Genomic DNA, 18,603 nt, shown 5'->3' on the forward strand with positions numbered 1-18,603 from the left:
CACTCAGAAACAAAAAGCATGTTTATATTTGTTTACATATATTTTTATTTTTATAGTCTGTCACTAAATGTTTTTAAGTGCTTTACATATATTAACATTTAACTTGCAACACCCTATGATTCAGGTACTAAATGCTGAACTTTATTAAACATAAAACAATGTCTTCAAGAAATATTTATGTCAAATATTTCACAACTAAAAACAATGATGTAAAAAGCTAAATATTTAAAATATATAAAAACAATTGAGATAACTATGTTATGCTATCTCTTAGATATAAAATGCATTATTTGTGAATGGTGGCTAGAATTTGCATCTATATCTATACAGATAGTTCTGATTGGTCAAATTTGGAAGTCTGAATAATATTCTATGTAAGAAAATACTATAAGCTTACACATTATCTTTTGATTGTAAAATAAATAAACTTTCACTTCCCATATTAAACTCATCTACTGGTCTAACTTCAAAATAGATCCCAAATCCAAGCATTCCTTCCTTCACATTATGACCCTAGTTCAATTACCATCGTCTTTCGTTTCCACTCCAATAGTGCCTCCTAACTGGATTTCCTGGTTTATATTACGGAATCCTACAATCTGTTTTCAATAGTATAAAACAGTAATCTTTTTAAAACTTAAGACTTTTTTTCACTCTCTTGCTTAAAACTAATGTTTTTTCTATTCCCCTTAGAACAATATTTGACCTATAAATGCACACTAAAATATTCTGTAAATGAAATCCCAGATGGGTTGGGGCTGGGGTGGAGAGAGCAAGCAGAGTAGGACAATATTGATCATGAGTTAATAACTGCTGAACCTGAGTCATAGGTACATATGGGTTCATGATGTTATCCTCTCTGTATATTTGAACTTTTACATCTCTCCATCCTCATCTCACACCTCTAGGTGTTGGTCACCACTGCAAATGTATGAGGTGTGTCCCACCTCAGGGTCCCTAAACTTGGCTGACGTGCTCTTATCTAGCTCTTTTTCATCCCCTCTAACATTTACTTGGAGTCCTAATCCCCCCACCTCTTAAAAGTCAACTACAACTTGTTCTCCTCCTTCTTTTAAAAGCCTCCTTTCTTGTTTTAAACTCCATCTATTTCATAATTCTTGGCCCAAGGGCCAGCTGGCTTCTTCCACACTTAGTTCCACTCCAGTCTCTAACACAGGCCGAGTTTGCTTCAGCTCTGACTGTTTCCCAAGGCCATTGTCTCCTACTTTTAATTAAGAGCAAAGAGATTACCACCATACTTTCCAACTTACCCCTCTGATCTTTTCTATTCCTCTCTGTCTTACTAGGAATGTTCTACCTGCCTCCTCTGCTGCGTTTAAAACTAGTCTTGGAATTGGCACTGAAGCAGAGTATTGATCTTATCTTAGAAAATGATATAATAACTTGAGATACAGGAAAATACCAAAATGTAGCAATTAAGAGCAACATATGGGTTTCCCAGGGTGGAGAGCCATGTTTTTTTACACTGTCATCCTTGGGCACAAATCTTTTTCACTCAACAGGTACAGGCTTTTCTCAGTTCTCTGCCCTTCAACAACAATAAAATGGGCATGCCGGAAAAAAACGTTAAGATATATACTCTACAAAAACTGTCAAAACAATATCCTTCTATTTAACACAATTAAAGTGCTTAAAATATTAACTCCTATAATTAAGACTACATTCTAAATTGTATCTTAAATGTGAAATAAAAAGACACACATCATATGATTTACCTCCAAGAAGACAAGGAACAGATCTACTTGTTCACTATTGTATTTCCAGCATCTAGCACAGTGTCTGTATACACTGGACACTCAATATTTGTAGAATGAATAAATCATCTACTAAATTCCTCTCCAAAATCTCTATTGTTGCTAATACTACAGACATGCCACCTTCCCCTTAGCAGTGCAACTTTAGCAATTTTTAGAAATACGTGAAAAGATCACCTATAGACAAATACCTATGTTCAGATACGCAGGAACGTGTCTGGCAAAAGTCTGTAGTGGAAGGTGAAGCAGGAAGAGATTTAGTAAGTTTAGACATGCAAACTGGAGACCCATTAGACACACTGTGAGGCTTCTTTTGCGGTTGCCTCGAGTGCACTATAAGATTGTCCCAATCAGAACCTGTTGTAAAACAAGGAAGGGAAAAAGGCAGTACATATGGTGAGGCATTAAATATAGTGAAGGTAAATCATCAGGATGATTCATCTGCAGTTCTGAGTGAGGTAAGAGATGGAACAAATTCAAATTAATATAATTAATCTTGCTATCTTTGTTGCATAGTCCACACATGTTTAAAAGGATCTTTTTTTTTTTTTTTTTTTTTGAGATGGAGTCTTGCTCTGTCACCCAGGCTGGAGTGCAGTGGCGCGACCTTGCCTCACTGCAAGCTCCACCTCCTGGGTTCACGCCATTCTCCTTCCTCAGCCTCCCGAGTAGCTGGGACTACAGGGGCCCACCGCCATGCCTGGCTAATTTTTTTGTATTTTTAGTACAGACAGGGTTTCACTGTGTTAGCCAGGATGGTCTCGATCTCCTGACTTCGTGATCCACCTGCCTCGGCCTCCCAAAGTGCTGGGATTACAGGCGTGAGCCACCGTGCCCGGCCAAAAGGATCTAGTTTTAAAAATATTTCTAGGCTGGATGGGGTGGCTCACACCTGTAATCCTAGCACTTTGGGAAGGTGAGGCGGAATGACTGCTTAAGCCAGGAGCTTGAGACCAGCCTGGGTAGTATAGTGAGGGCTTGTCTCTACAAAAAAGTTTTTAAAATTATCTGGGTACGGTGGTGTGTGCCTATAGTCTCAGCTACTCAGGAGGCTGAGGCAAGGAGGATTGCCTGAGCCCAGGACGCTGAGGCTGCAGAGAGCCGAGATGCACTCCAGCCTGGGTGACAGAGCAAGACTACATCTTGAAAAAAAATTCTCGATGTAAATTTTCAAAAACTTCACATTATTACAAACTCACAACAAAAGTTACTTTGGGTATGCACAGTCCCCCTCTCATCCTCACTTTGACTACAGTAAATAAAATATTAAAGTTGATTTTTAGGCCAAGCGCAGTGGCTCATGCCTATAATCCCGGCACTTTGGGAGGCTGAGATGGGTGGATCACCTGAGGTCAGGAGTTCAAGACCAGCCTGGCCAATATGGTAAAAACCCGTCTCTACTAAAAATACAAAAATTAGCCAGGCGTGGTGGCACATGCCTGTAATCCCAGCTACTCAGGAGGCTGAGACAAGATAATTGCGTGAAGCCAGGAGGCAGAGGTTGCAGTGAGCCAAGGTCACGTCACTCACTGCACTCCAACCTGGGCGACACAGCAAGACTCCGTCTCAAAAACAAACAAAAAAAAAGTTAACTTTTAGTTATAATTAGAGAGCTCTAATTGGTGATTTCCAAAGTCTTGTATTAATAATATGTATTTTGTAATATGTAAATAATTTTATTTATATGCATGTTCAAATTAAAGAGTTTATAAAGTACTCACTTCCTGAGAAGGCACTGAAAAGTTTCACATTTTCTGAGTTCTGGTGGTCAAAGGTAGTCATATTTAAAAACTGCTGCTTTAACCAACTGGCTCTTTCTTCTTCAAATGCCTTTCTCTACCATAAACAACCAAAGAAATAATGATCAATATTTCAACATCCACACAGTTGCCATTTCACATGATTGCTCTAGCTATCTTTGTTTGCTGTCTGGCTATCTATTCGTACTTCTTACGTCAAATGAGTTAACCTAAAAAACTAAGAATAATTTCTGCACTCGTCTGTAATCCCAGTATTTTGGGAGGCTGAGGGTTGGTGGAGCACTTGAGCTGAGGAGTTCCAGATCAGCCTAGGCAACATGGCAAACCCTGTCTCTACACAAAATACAAACATTAGCTGGGCATGGTGGCACAGGACTACAGTCTCAGCTACTTGGGAGGCTGGGGAGGGAGGATGGCTAGAGCCTGGGAAGTTGAAGCTGAAGTGAGCCGAGATAGCACCACCCAGCCTAGGTGACACGGCAAGACTGCATCTCAAAAAAAAAAAAAAAAAAAAAAAAAAAAAGCCGGGCGCAGTGGCTCATGCCTGTAATCCCAGCATTTTGGGAGGACAAGGTGGGCAGATCACAAGGTCAGGAGTTTGAGATCAGCCTGGCCAACATGGTGAAGCCCCATCTCTACTAAAAATACAAAATTTAGCCGGGCATGGTGGTGCGCGCCTGTAATCTCAGCTACTCAGGAGGCTGAGGCAGGAGAATCGCTTGAACCCAGGCGGCAGGGGTTGCAGTGAGCTGATATCGCACCCCTGCACTCCTGCCTGGGTGACAGAGCGAGGCTCCAACTCAAAAAGCAAAACAAGGCCAGGCGCGGTGGCTCATGCCTGTAATCCCAGCACTTTGGGAGGCTGAGGCAGGTGGATCACGAGGTCAGGCGATCAAGACCATCCTGGCTAACACGGTGAAACCCCATCTCTACTAAAAATAAAAAAAAATAAAAAAAAATTAGCCAGGTGTGGTGGCAGGTGCCTGTAGTCCCAGCTACTCAGGAGGCTGAGGCAGGAGAATGGCATGAACCCAGGAGGCAGAGCTTGCAGTGAGCCGAGATCACGCCACTGCACTCCAGCCTGGGCAACACAGCAAGACTCCATCTCAAAAAAAAAAAGCAAAACAAAACAAAAAAAACTAAGAAAAATTTCACTTAAGAAAAAATTACATTTAAAAAATAGAAATTCATCTGTTTCACCCAATAAACCAACCATCACTGTCTTCATATTAAGTTCAAATAAAGCAAAAAATGGAACAGATTAGCATAACTTTTGAACATACAAAACATTATAAAATTACAAATAAAAGAAAAACGATCTATATTGTAAATTAGTCACTTGAAAAAAAGAACCTATGACTTCATCAAGCATTTCTCTCATCCTCTAGCCATCTACTAGTACTGGTAGCCACCATCACTAAACCACAAGAGGGCATAGGCAAATTATGTCAAACCTCCCCTTTCTGAACAGCTGATGAATCCTAAACCAAATTCTCCATCAGCCCTCAGGTCTTGCATGCTTCCCTCCCATCCCTCACTATGCCCACTGTCCTAGTGACCAGATGGAGAAAGATTCTCATGCAGGGAAAGGCATCTGGCAACTGGGAGCAATATGCAAAGTAGCAAGAGTATCTCTTGGAGTGATGTGGGGGATACAGGCTCGGAAACAGGTAGGAGACAATGCTGGTGCAAATGTTCCCTGAACATAGCTACCGATGAAACAGACGTTCACATTGTGAACTGACGAAATCCAGTCAGCTGCTTAAAACAAGCAACACACAGTCTTTCATTCATAAATACTGATACAGATCATGCATCACCAAACATTCGAGAAAACTAATATAGAAAAAAGGTCGAGATAAATAGAAAACTGACCATGGATAACAGATAATTCAAGAGATGAAAGAAATCTTTTTAAAAAATGTAACACATATTATCAGATAGATTAATAAACATCTGTAAAATATCATCATGCTATATAAAGAAAAGCAAAAATTAGGACATTAGAAAATTTTAAAGATAAATTCTGAAACAAAAACTCAGTGGCTAAAGCAAATAATAAAACTGACCCTGCAAGGCCAGTTTCATGATCTCTAAGATAAAGGTAAGAGAATATCCCAGAATTGAGAACAAAAGTCAACCTGTAGATATATATTCAGAAGGCCAAATGTGTGTCTAACAAAAGTTCCAGAACACAGAGAAGTCAAAGAAGGAAAAAATAAAGAAGAAAATTTTCCTAAATTAAAGAAATACAGAGTCTTTAGGATGAAAGAACTCTCTAGACATATCCTGGTAAAATTTCCAAACTTTAAGAAAATACCAAAGCTTCCACAGAGGGAGACGGAAAACAAAACACAGTTATCTACAAAGTAACACAGGTATATTACAATCAGGCTTCTCATCAGTAAAACTAAACACTAGGAGAAATGGAATAATTCAAAGTTTTGAGGGAAAAAAAATTGGAATCTAAATTCTATACCCAGCCAAACCAATCAAGTATGAATATATTTTTGACTATTCCAGAATTCAGAATGTTTATAGCTCAAGCACATTTATAAAAAAAAATTACTCAAGAAGGTAATACAGCAAATTGAATAGAACCCAAGAAAGAAAGTAACATGAGATATAAGAAACATGGCAGCTGAATCTGATTCAGGAAATCACAAAGGAAGCTACAGAGAAAGTCAAAGAATTCACTAGATAGATTCTCTGGGTGGCAAAGTCTTAATAATACAGAATATTTTCTGTGTCCAAACATATTTGGTTATAGAATAATATTTACATAATTGTAATCTTATCAATTTTCTTTGCTGGTTTTCCAACTTTTAAGTCTCAAGTTTAGACAAAGTACTTATATCTGGATTGTATTAGAGGACAAACTATGAATGTGATCACAACGAAAAATAATATCACAAAAATTGCAAAGTAGTAAAGCAAGAGAGGTACAACAAGGGTAACTACAAGAAAGTCCTCAGCTTTCACTGCAGGGATGAACTGATACTGATTGAAGTTGAACCACCATGAAATGGAAGCTTTTTATTATTTCCTTAAAGCAAAAAAAACAGGCAAGCAGAAGAACAAGAGGAACAATATTATGAAAACATGAGATGTGAATGAGGAAGGGTGTAGGTAGGAGGTACAATAAGGACACAGAATTCCTTATCTTTCATAGCAGGGAATCAATAAACTGATAAATAAGAAAACTTGAAATACATTAAAAGTTAAAACAGTACTTCCTAGAAGAATTTCCAACAGATACTTTTAACAGCAGTTACCTCTCAGGAATGAAACTGGGGATGAGAAAGGAGGATACTTTCTTACTTTGTAGCTTTTTTTATGAGTTTTGTTGATTTCTTTTTTTTAACCATGTTCAGGACATTACTGCTACAGTTTTTGAAGGGGGAATATGTAGACGACATAAGTAAAAAAAAAAGAAGCTGTAGAGCATATATATAACAATGATGGATTGGGGAGAAGAGAACTTCATGTTTTTATTATACTTCCTTTTTAAACAGCAAATGTAGTCTTGGTTGCACTGTCTTCTGACACCACACCTACTGACAGTGGATGAATGATGGATACCCAAGAGATTTCTTGTGTAAAACACTTAGGAGAAAGCCAATCTGAAAGCAGTAATAAATGCTTACAGTGTTTTTTTTTTTTTTTTTTTTTTTAAGTTCAATTCTCAAATCTGGTAAGGGGAAATGATCCCATTCTATATGCTCAGCCTCCCTTTCATTTCAAATTATTTATGAGATCACCAGTAAATATTTTAGAAAATAAGTAAATAGCAAGAAACAAAAGGAGACCTTAGAAGCATTCTACTGAGGCCCACCCACCCCTAGTATTTTCAAAAGCACTACAATTGTTTAAAATACCTCCAATCCCAGGCGAATAGCGGCTTCTGTAAAGCTTCGTCTCTCTCTCTCAAAATTCTTTTTCTGCTCTTTAAAAAGGGTCCATTCTTCTTTGAGGCGTTCCTTTTCCTCCAACAAATAACAGTCTCGTAATAGTGAAGTGGTATCATCATCACATGCAGTAGCGAGCTGCTGCTATTAAAATTTAAAACATAGTAAGTTCCTGAGGGACCCTGCAACACTCCAACAAGTTGAAATGAAAGCCAGGGAAGGCTGGTCAAACTTCAGGGCAGGAATAGAAATTGTTAAGAATCAAAAAGTCAAATGAGAATTCTCATTTCCCAAAAGCTATTACCCCAACTAGCAAAGTATGGACTATTTAAGGAGTGGGATACAATGTATCTGTTAGCAGGGAACACACACTAGAAAACTGTCAAATACCAGGGCCTTATGAAAAAAGGAATAGAAATCTGGTAAGGTTCAGCACAATTCTGGCTTTTCATAGAGAACAGCTTTAAAAGGTAATTTATATTCACCTGTAAAAGCTGTTGCTGAGTTTTAATCATTTCTTTACACTGCTGAATTTCTAACTCAAGTTTTTCAGTTTCTTGTTCATGGTCTTGTCGTGAGATTACATCTTCATCGTTAAAACCTTCCAGGTGTACCTTTGAAACTAAGACAAAATCCGTAAGTTGACATAGGTCTTATAGCCACCACTTAGTTTACAGTGTTTTGCACCTATCTTTAAAACAAGGGCTCTCAGAACTTTTTTCTAGAATTTTATAGGTTTTCTAAAAAGTAGTTATGTCCTTTGACTTTTTAAAATTTCATAAGCTATAACAAAATTAAATTTATACTATTTTAACATTATAAAAAATGTTTAAGAAGCAAAGCAACTACAGGAGTTCATGATAATTATACATTTGTACAATTTTAAGACTAAATGATATGCTTACAAACAGAGCTCTATTGCCAACAATTTGTAATCCATATTTATTCAAGATTATGTCCTAATTCAAAACAGACAAAGTGGCCATATTCAGAGAAGAGAAAAATAAAATCATGTTTTTGTTGACACTGCTTCAAAGATCAATGAAGTGTCACAAATCTTGCTCTCAAATATTAAATTCAACAAATACGAAGTCCAAACATACTTGCTATTTGCTAATAGACAGCATTGACTCAAATGAACAAAATCTCGTGTATATTCATTTTGGTGCTGTAATAATAATTTTGCTGATTGCTCTTTACTAATACTTAACACAATGGCACTTAGTTCACATTTTGACAATTTAAATTTTTCTTTAAATAGACTTCATTTACTGAGCAGAAATCTTCATTTTCCTAATTTAAAAGCATTCAAACTTTACCAAGTAGAAAATATTAAGAATATATTCATCAATGTAGAGCTATATATAAGGGTAATAGTTAAGTGAAAAAAGCACACTAAAGAAAAATACAGGTAATATTCAATTTTTAAAATTAAAAAAAAAAAAATAAGTATCTTTCAAATCCATAGAGGAAAGCATAGAAAAATATGCACCAAACTGTTAAGTGTTATATGTATGGAATGGAGACCTGGATATTCTACTTTACATACTTCCAAATTAATATTCTGCATTAAACATCTATTATTTTAAAAATAATTTTAAGTGAATTACTAGGAACATAGTAATCTGCAAGCATCTAGAAATAAGCAAAAGGTTCCTATCTATATTATGATAAATATTTCTTGATTTCTGACAGTCAGTAAAAGAGACTCAGTTTTCTCTTTTTTTGGGGGCGGGGGAACAGGTGGTGTTTGGTTACATGAATAAGATCTTTAGTGGTGATTTCTGAGATTTTGGTGCACGCATCACCCAAGCAGTGTACACTATACCCAATGTGTAGTCTTTTATCCCGACTCAGTTATCTTTATTCGACTGTATACTGCATCCAGGGCATATGGATACATGATGTCCTCTTTTCAAACATTCACTCTGAGACCAAAGTGTATTTTTCTCAGTGAAGTTCAAACCTCACATATAAATGTATGTAAAATCTCGGCTGTGCACTGTGGCTCACACCTGTAATCCAGACACTCTGGGGAGGCCAAGGCAGGTGAATCACTTGAGGCCAGGAGTTCGAGATAAGCCTGGCCAACACAGCAAAACCCCATCTCTACTAAAAACATACCAAAAAATTAGCTGGCTGTGATGCGCACCTATAGTCCTAGCTACTCAGGAGGCTGAGGCAGGAGAAATAACTTGAACCTAGGAGGCGGAGGTTACAGTGAGCCAAGATCGCACCACTACACTCCAGCCTGGGTGACCAAGCAAGGTTCTGTCTCAAAAAGTAAAATAAAATAAAATAAAATGAAAAAATAAATGTATGCAAAATCTTGCTAACCACCAAACTGAAGTATAGTACTTTAGCTCTGAGCCTATAATGTGGCTTGCTAAGTGACTAAAAATCAACACCTTACCAAATGTCACAACTCACTTTACATGCATAGAAGCAGTGGTTACCTTGGTTATCAAGTTTTTCTACATGACTTTTCAAAATTCTCCACTGTTTTCTGATGCTGTTTGTAAGCTGCTCTCTCACAGTTTCACAGGAAAGGTCCCACATACTCTCTCTGCTTAGTTCCCCGGCATCTTCTTCCACATCAGAAATAACCTACAAGTGGAGAGATGAAGAGGAAAGGCTAGTACCTTACAATGGATTTAGATGCTCACGCAGGTAGTCTTCAGTTTGATTGCCAGAGGGAGCCGCATCAAAATAATTTCTGTGCTGTGTCTTATGCATATATGACCCAGTATTTAAATGTCTTGAAAAAAAAAAAAATGATGAGACTCCTAAATTCAGCTCTCTCTAAACCTGAATTTGAATCCAAATACAGTTAATGACAAGAGTCATGAAGCTGTCTGAGAAGGAGATATCACTACCTGTCTAATGTGTTGGATGTTTTCACATGTTATTTAACCCTCAGCTCATTACAATGTGGGAAAACCGAGGCTTAGAGAAGCAGCATTGCAACTAAGAGGTAGAACTGATATTTGACATCAGATCAGCTTGTTTCCAATCCTAGGCTGCTTAAAGAAATGCACTTGTGAAATAATCTCTGAAGTATTTAATAAAAGCAACTGTTAATTCTATTTTCCTCATATACTTTTTTATACAACTGAAGATACTTTTCTTTGTATTCTGCCAAAACATGAAATCATAAAGAAGTAGCAAACTTTACTGATATATGATCATACAGAATCAAAGCAGGATAAAGAATATGGGAAAACAATACTAAAATGGAAATATGTCATAATAACCCACATCTACATAAAGTAGTTCTAATTTGTCATTAATATTCAGGAAGGTAGAGAGATATACTTCACTAATTTGAACAATAAAAATCTTGCTGGGGAAAAAAGGAAGATAAAAGATGAAAAGAAAGAAGGGATGATTCGACTGCTCGTACATGCAGATCAGCAGGATGAGGGAGCGACTGAGTCTGAAGAATTCTATCAGTAGTTGAGGTCAGCAATGGGCTAGCAGAGGTCAGAGTCTCTGAGACGGAGCAGACAGGGGAATGGCCCAGGATCCGGCTCATGGTGATTCTAGCCCCTGCCAATCCTCAAAAGCTACTTGCCAGTAACTCTTCCAAGGAAGCACAACTTCTCTTCTGAACATTTTAAAGCCTATTAGAATACTACCAATCTGTTAGAAAAATTATTGGCTGGGCACGGTGGCTCACGCCTGTATGTAATCCCAGCACTTTGGGAGGCTGAGGTGGGTGGATCACGAGGTCAAGAGATAGAGACCATCCTGGCCAACATGGTGAAACCCCATCTCTACTAAAAATACAAAAATTAGCCGGGCGTGGTGGTGCATGCCTGTAGTTCCAGCTACTCAGGAGGCTGAGGCAGGAGAATTGCTTGAACCCAGGAGGCGGAGGTTGCAGAGAGCTGAGATGTCACCACAGCACTCCAGCCTGGCAACAGAGCGAGACTCCGTCTCAAAAAAAAAAAAAAAAAGAATAATTATTGCACATTTCTCAGACTGAACAGAACTGTGTAACCACAAAATGAAAATAAAAAATTCGGCTGGGCACAGTGGCTCACGCTTGTAATTCCAACACTTTGTGAGGCCAAGGTGGGATGACTGCTTAAGCCCAGGAGCTCGAGACCAGCCTGGGGAACAAGACCCTGCCTCTAAAAAACCAGAAAACAAAACAACAAACTCATTTTACCTGAATTTTGGTATATATTTTACAAGTAAGTAGGTCAAATAATCAATGAAACGTCGATGCTACCTAGGCATTCCAACATTACATCTTATCTCTCTTGCTATAATGCTTCAAAAATCTTTCCCTACAAAAATTAAAGAGAAAAGGGAGCTAGAAAAATGGATCTTTTAAACCTAGAATATATATTTAAGAGATCATTGTCCACTTAAACATGTGAATTACAAAGAATTACACAGGATACTACCCACTGGCTGAGTAATGCGGGTGAGGCGGGTTTAATGGAGAAAGATCTCCCTGACTTACCACATACTTTTGCTAACTGAAATCTGGTGATGAGATGTTAAGGTTGGACCAAAAACTGAAGACGCTGCAGTAGTAACGGACACTATGTTAACCTTGAAGAAATACTAGTGAATGTTAAGAACTGATTAGAAGTGACAGAGTTTGAGATAAAAGTTTAACTACATGTAAGAGGTCAAGCAGGCCTCAAAACGGAGAATGTAAAAGACATTCGGGAATTCGAGACCAGCCTGACCAACATGGAGAAACCCCGTCTCTACTAAAAATACAAAATTGGCCTTGCGTGGTGGTGCACGCCTGTAATCCCAGCTACTCTGGAGACTGAGGCAGGAGAATCGCTTGAACCAGAGAGGCGCAGATCGCAGTGAAGTGAGATGGTGCCATTGCACTCTAGCCTGGGCAACCAGAGGAAAACTCCATCTCAAAAAGGCCAGACGCAGTGGCTCACGCCTGTAATCCCAGCACTTTGGGAGGCTGAGGCGGGCGGATCACGAGGTCAGGAGATTGAGACCATCCTGGCTAACATGGTGAAACCCCGTCTCTACTAAAATACAAAAAGAAAAAAAAAATTAGCCAGGCATGGTGGCGGGTGCCTATAGTCCCAGCTACTCAGGAGGTTGAGGCAGGGGAATCACTTGAACTCGGGAGGCGGAGGTTGCAGCGAGCCGAGATTGTGCCACTGCACTCCAGCCTGGCAACAGAGTGAGACTCTGTCTCTTAAAAAAAAAAAAAAAAAAAGAATATTTAGGTATTTAGGTAATATTTTTTAAAAAAATGTTAAGTAGAAAAAAAGGTAAGTGCTGGGATGGGCTTATCAGCTGGACTGATTTGTGATACCACAAAATAAATAATCCTCAAATATAGGTTTAAAAAACAAGTTCTGGTATCTTGCTGTTAACTAGTATTTTCCATCAACATTATTTTCAGATTTTTATCACTAATGTGAACTTGCTGAAACCTACGATTTTAACTTATATGTAAAGCAATTAAGTAAAATGAACTATGTGATTTTTTTTTCAGACCTCTGCATATATTACTCCCGTTCTCTGGAATGCTCTCTCCATGTTTTTTTTTTTTTTTTAACCTCAAAAATACTTTCTAAGAAGCAGTGAAAATGTCACTTTCTCTGTGATGCCTTGATTGCCATAACTATTCTGTTCTGCACATTGTACCACCTTATTACAGCACCTAACACATGTAATAATCACTTCTCCACGTCTGTCTCTCCCAAAAAGAGCTTCTTGAGGGAAAAAGTCAAAATCTTTTTAGCCTTTCCAGAGACTAGAACATAAAGAACACTCAATAAATTTATAAACTGACTATCTGGTTCCCAAAGTTAACAAAAGTTTCACTCTGGGAAAAGTAGAGTACATAATACTACAACCAGTGAAAGGATATTTGACATAGTGGTTATAATCGTGAGCTTTGGAGTGAGAAACTTGGATTCAAATCCTAGCACTGTCATGTGTGATACTGGGCTACTAAGTATTATGCCTTAGTTTCCTTATCTATAAAATGGGAATATTTATAGTACCTAAATCATCAAATTATAATATATGAAATAATCTCATATGTTATGAGGAATATTATAAAATGAGATATTGCTTATAAAGCACTTCTTACAGTGCTTGACATGTATTAATTCCCTGGAAAATCATTTCCAGCATTTTTCAGGGAATGTCTGAAAATACATAGGAACAGTCTTTTTAGTTGTCACAGTAACTGAAAGTAGCATAGCAGTGAGTGTCCTATTCAAAATACCAATAGTGTCCCCACTGAGAATGCCTACCACGTGTTTTAATTATTCTTATTAGCAATCTGAAGACTACATTAGAGAGGAAAGAGCCACTTACAGTTCCTGTACTATCATCTACTCTTTCTCTAGGTTTCTTCTTTTGGGGAGAAAGAAGAGAAATCATTTCCTTTTTCATTTGTTGAAGAACCTTCTTAAGTTCTGCATTTTCCATTAGGATTTGTTTCTGACGATATTCATAATCATTCAAGAGAATTTTATACATTTCATCTTCATTCCTGAGAAAGAAACTGTCAGTATGAAAATGCAGGATAGAAGGAAGTCTGATCACATTTATCAGTTTAAACTGGACTTTACCTGGCTTCAGTTTTACCAGTCCTCCAGGAGCCTCTTTTTCCATCAGCTCTCCCGACGTAATTCAAAATGTCCATAGCTACAAACATGAACACATAAAATTAATTCTTACCATACATGCTTAAGCATCTAAAACTCTAATGCACTCTATACACATAAGTGGTGAAAGTGACCTGGTATATAGGTTGGGATTTGGGCTTAAACAGCCTAATTTTCGAGTTTCTAGTTCCACCACTTGTAAGCAATGAGATCTCCACACGTTATTTAACTGTTAAGCCTCTTTCTTCTTGGACACTGGGAATAACAAAAGTATCTACCAAAGAGTTGTTGAGAAGACAAAGAAACAACTGTTAAAGCACCCAACACAGTAGAGTGAACACAGTATCTGGCGCACAGTAAGTACTTAATAAATGTTACTTTATCATTATTAATTTCATTATCAGGGTTGGCTGATAATGGCCCACAGGCTGGCTGCCTGATTTTGTAAATAAAGCTTTATGGGAACACAGCCACATCTACTTGTTTATATACTGCCTATGGCTACTTTTCCTGTTACAATGGCAGAGATAAGTAGGTGCAACAAATAAGCTGTAGATCCCATAAAGCTGAAAATGTTTACTATATGGATCTACACAGAAAAAGTTTGCCATGCCCTGTTAACATTAACATCATTATTTTCATCAAAGGAGTCAAAGCCCCTGATAGTAGTAATATCTTCTGCTGCAGGTGGACATGGAAATATTTGGCATAAGAAGGAAATAAGAGTAAATTATTGTAATCTTAGAGTTATTAAAATCATTATGAAACTGTCACTTCCGATTGGACCAGGAAACAGCCAGACCCCTATAATGGAAGAGCTCTGTTTCTAGAACTAAATCCTTAATAAACTTCTCTGTGTTACATTTTATACTTCAGCATTTCATCCTGCTTTTTAATTTTTTTTCCTTCATGAATGAACATGAGGCTAACTAAACTTAAAAACTAATGATTCTCCAAATGAGTAAGATTAACTTAGGACACCTAAAGATTTCCAATCTTAACTGCACATTACTGAATCTTCATTTCTATTTTTCAACAATTTAAAAAATAAAGTATTCAGATACCTCCAACAGCTCTGCTGCAGAATGACAGTGATGCAGTCAACATTAAACTGCTTGCTGACAGCAGGCAGAGTCTACCACATGACAGCCTGAAACGTACACTCATCGCCTGTTTTTCAAATCTAAGGTAAGACAGTTTAGGGGTGTCACGGTATAATGTATGTTAGAGGACTACCTATAGTCACTTGGAAACCACTCTTCAATAAATAAATACACACACTTCTTGTGTCTCGTATTTATACCAGGCCAGAAAAACTGTATTGTAAAGCTCTACTTTCGTGTTTCTTTGCTTTTTAATTTACACTATCTACTAGAAATTATCCACATATTTGGATGAAATGGCTTAAAGTTTTGAAAAAGACTACTATTAGGAAAAAAAGTATACCTTAGACACACACACCTGCCTAACTTTTATAGTCCATCCTTTTGACTAGCTGCTCCAAAAATGTACAGCTAAACTTATTTAAAGGAACTCAAACTGACATTAACGATTTGGTCTGATGAAAAATTTTATGAGGTTTACTCTAAAATACTTCTTTTGATAATCAGAAACTGACACTGATTTTTAATATTATCAGTTCTTTGCTATGGAAAATTAGAATGTCCTCTGGCTTAGTTTTCCTCTATGGATTAATTCTACACCGGTCATGTTAAAAAATACATGCAATTAAATAAAGCAAGGCAAAATGACTTATTTTCCACTAATCAGTTGTCTAAATTTTATATAAACAAACACCACCGAAAATCAATTGTATAAAGCATGAAAATAACATTTCATGAGTTACTGTGTTCAATCCTTTTACAATTATTTCTAAGCATAGTATTAGCTTATTTATTCTCTTAGTTGATCTTTGACAGCTGTTTACCTATTTTCTTATCTTTCTTGTTCATAACAAGTTGATGCAGACGTTCCTTCAGTTTATTATATTCACGTTCTTTTCTCTTCATATCATGATTATATTGAGTAGCTCGACTTGCAATGATATTTTGTAATTTTTGTACCTGAAAAAGGCATTTGCTATTATAAGTCCAGTTACAATTCACAAATTCGAAAGAGAAAAATCCTAAAATTCATCTCCCCATATAGGTTTTAAAATCCTAGGATGATTCTTCCTTATTTGTAACCAGTAGAAACCACTTTTTAAAATATTATATGAATCACATAAAGCTTTTTTAATTCTGAAATTTCCAGAAGTGCTAATTTTCTAAATTATCTCCTATACCTTTTACCTTACATATAGACTCTGATCATTTAAAAACCAGATATTCTTATGGAAGTATTAAAATGATTAAAGCTTCATCTGAGATAAACAGAATTCATCTGATCATTTTTAGTGAACTCCTTGTATTACTGACTTACAATCACTTATACTTTTTATTAATCTGTGACAAAGTGAATTAAGCCTGTGACACATGGCAGCAGGTAAGCAGGCTCGTTTTTCTAATTAAAAACAATTCTCAAATAAGAGTAAGTCCAAACAGCAGAATAATCCAGTCCAAATATTTGCTGAGTATCTACTATGTGCCAGACACTGCTGTTCAAAATTTAGATCTATTACAGTTTCTGAGGCAGCTCCTGATAAAGTATGTCCTGTTCTTTTATAAAGCCATTTGCAATCCCTGCTAGGGATTAACATGATTAACTTAATCCCTACCGAAGATGAACTGTATTCAAACCGTTTAAATGTAATCAACAGATCTAGTCAAAATTGTCTGTGAACTCAAGGAAACATGTATAAGCAACCTTACAGTTTAAATACTAATTACCTACTAAATATACTACTAAATAAACAAATATGGTAAAACAAATCTATCTAAACCACTCCAGGGCTCTTTAAAGAAATACACTCCTCAGAAGTCTTTAATTATAGTTAAAAAAACATATAAAATACTGAAACTAAGTATTATATTTTTATAGTTATTACATGGTCGGGGTCATACTTTAGAGCAATAAAAACATAATGGTTTCCTCCTACACAAATTAAAAAATAGTATTTTGAAATGCATTAGGGCTATAGGTCCAAGTAACCACTAAAGTAGAAATTAGAATTCTGCTAAGTAACCACTAAAGCAGAAATTAGAATTGTATCTTTTGTGTCAGAAATTAGATTTTTAATGTGAACTGCTTCTGCGCCCATTTAATGAAGAAACTGCTTGACTAGATGAACAATGTCAATATTTAAGACAGTGCATGCAAGAAGGGGCACCTCAGCCATCACGTACAGGTACAGCAGAGAATAAAAGATCTGCATTTAAAGCACTCTTGTGCCTAAGAAAAAGTGACAGTGAACATGAGTCCAGGAAGGGCAGTCCAGGACACTGGCTGTTACCAGCTATGAACTAATATCTAAGCCAAATGGAACCACTGGGGGCGGCGACTGTGGTGGAGAGGGTTCCTGACCTTCCAGTTAAATACTATACACAAAGGTCCACCATATCAATTTGGGGAAAAATGAATAAATGGTTCTTTCTTTTTTCAAGTAAAGTGGCTCTTATGGTCATCTCATATTACAAAGAAAACAAAAATTCACTTAAACTTCATCTGCAATAACTGACAACTCACCTCATCTTTCTCATTCTTTAGTAGCTGATGCAAATTCCTGTTCTTACATTGTAACTGTCTGTCTCTTTCCTGAAGCCCAATCATTTCCCTCCTGGAGGTTTCCAGTTGTTCCTAAAACATTTATATGCAATTTTGCTTAAAATTAATAAAGGATTTAGAATAACTGAATCCTTAAAAGATCAGTAACAAGAAGTTATACATCCTAGTGTTTATTAGTCAAAATCAAATGTTAGTGGCACATGAAATGTTTATTTAAAGGAATTATTACAAAGCACACTATAAAATTATAACATTTAAACTTACACATCAAATGTTAATTTACATATCAAATTTTGTACATATATATAAAAGTGCTTCAAAATGGATCCCTGGAAAGAGCATCACTCCATGATGCTGCCCCTGAATATTTTTAAAGTTTATTTTTAATACTTTTTAACACTTCTATACCACACTTTTGAAGATCTCTTCAAGTACGGCAATGTCATCATCCTTCGAGAGTGTACTTGGCTTTGAAAAAGAAGCAAAAGTGATTTGGAGCTAAGTCTGAAGAAAAAGATGGGTGACCAAGCAAAGTGGCAACACGTCAAGTCACAGAAATGGGACTTCTGTGTGACACCACTTCTCCCTGCAAGTGGTAAAGTCTCTGAAGGTACTTCCCAGAGAGGAATGGCAGCAAAACCAGAATTAATATGAGACAAGATGCTCCTTTTCAACTTATTGCATCTGAGGAACTGTGCTGAGTTCTGCATGAGGCCACCCATATGGAATATTTTTTAAATTGTACTAATATTTTTACAAAATTCAAAAGCCAATCAAATTATGTCATAACCGACCATAAATAATAACTTGCACAATTTCTGTAAGAACAGATCTCAAGAAGATACAGAAAACGTAGGAGTACAACCTGGATAACTCTAAG

The 18,603-nt window shown here is 36.8% G+C and overlaps 2 protein-coding genes across 7 annotated transcripts in view; both read right to left on the bottom strand.

The window, feature by feature from the left end:
- Positions 1 to 18,603, bottom strand: part of LOC134733690 (putative uncharacterized protein encoded by LINC01555) — a 56,582-nt gene that overhangs the window by 17,570 nt on the left and 20,409 nt on the right. The window lies entirely within an intron of this gene.
- Positions 1 to 18,603, bottom strand: part of SSX2IP (SSX family member 2 interacting protein) — a 47,240-nt gene that overhangs the window by 8,379 nt on the left and 20,258 nt on the right. For 5 of the 6 annotated variants that reach the window (XM_063624195.1, XM_063624193.1, XM_063624196.1 and 2 more), the window contains 9 exons: positions 17,685 to 17,795; positions 15,988 to 16,123; positions 14,025 to 14,100; positions 13,768 to 13,945; positions 9,900 to 10,050; positions 7,929 to 8,065; positions 7,414 to 7,587; positions 3,497 to 3,611; positions 1,967 to 2,132 (listed from right to left, as the gene is read on the bottom strand). In XM_063624195.1, the coding sequence (XP_063480265.1) occupies positions 1,967 to 2,132; positions 3,497 to 3,611; positions 7,414 to 7,587; positions 7,929 to 8,065; positions 9,900 to 10,050; positions 13,768 to 13,945; positions 14,025 to 14,100; positions 15,988 to 16,123; positions 17,685 to 17,795 (1,244 nt within the window). The remainder of the gene's footprint in view (positions 1 to 1,966; positions 2,133 to 3,496; positions 3,612 to 7,413; positions 7,588 to 7,928; positions 8,066 to 9,899; positions 10,051 to 13,767; positions 13,946 to 14,024; positions 14,101 to 15,987; positions 16,124 to 17,684; positions 17,796 to 18,603) is intronic. The other variant, XM_063624194.1, reaches the window with a different exon arrangement.

This window comes from Symphalangus syndactylus, chromosome 12 (assembly GCF_028878055.3).
Source record: "Symphalangus syndactylus isolate Jambi chromosome 12, NHGRI_mSymSyn1-v2.1_pri, whole genome shotgun sequence".
NCBI classification, from domain to species: Eukaryota; Metazoa; Chordata; class Mammalia; order Primates; family Hylobatidae; genus Symphalangus; species Symphalangus syndactylus.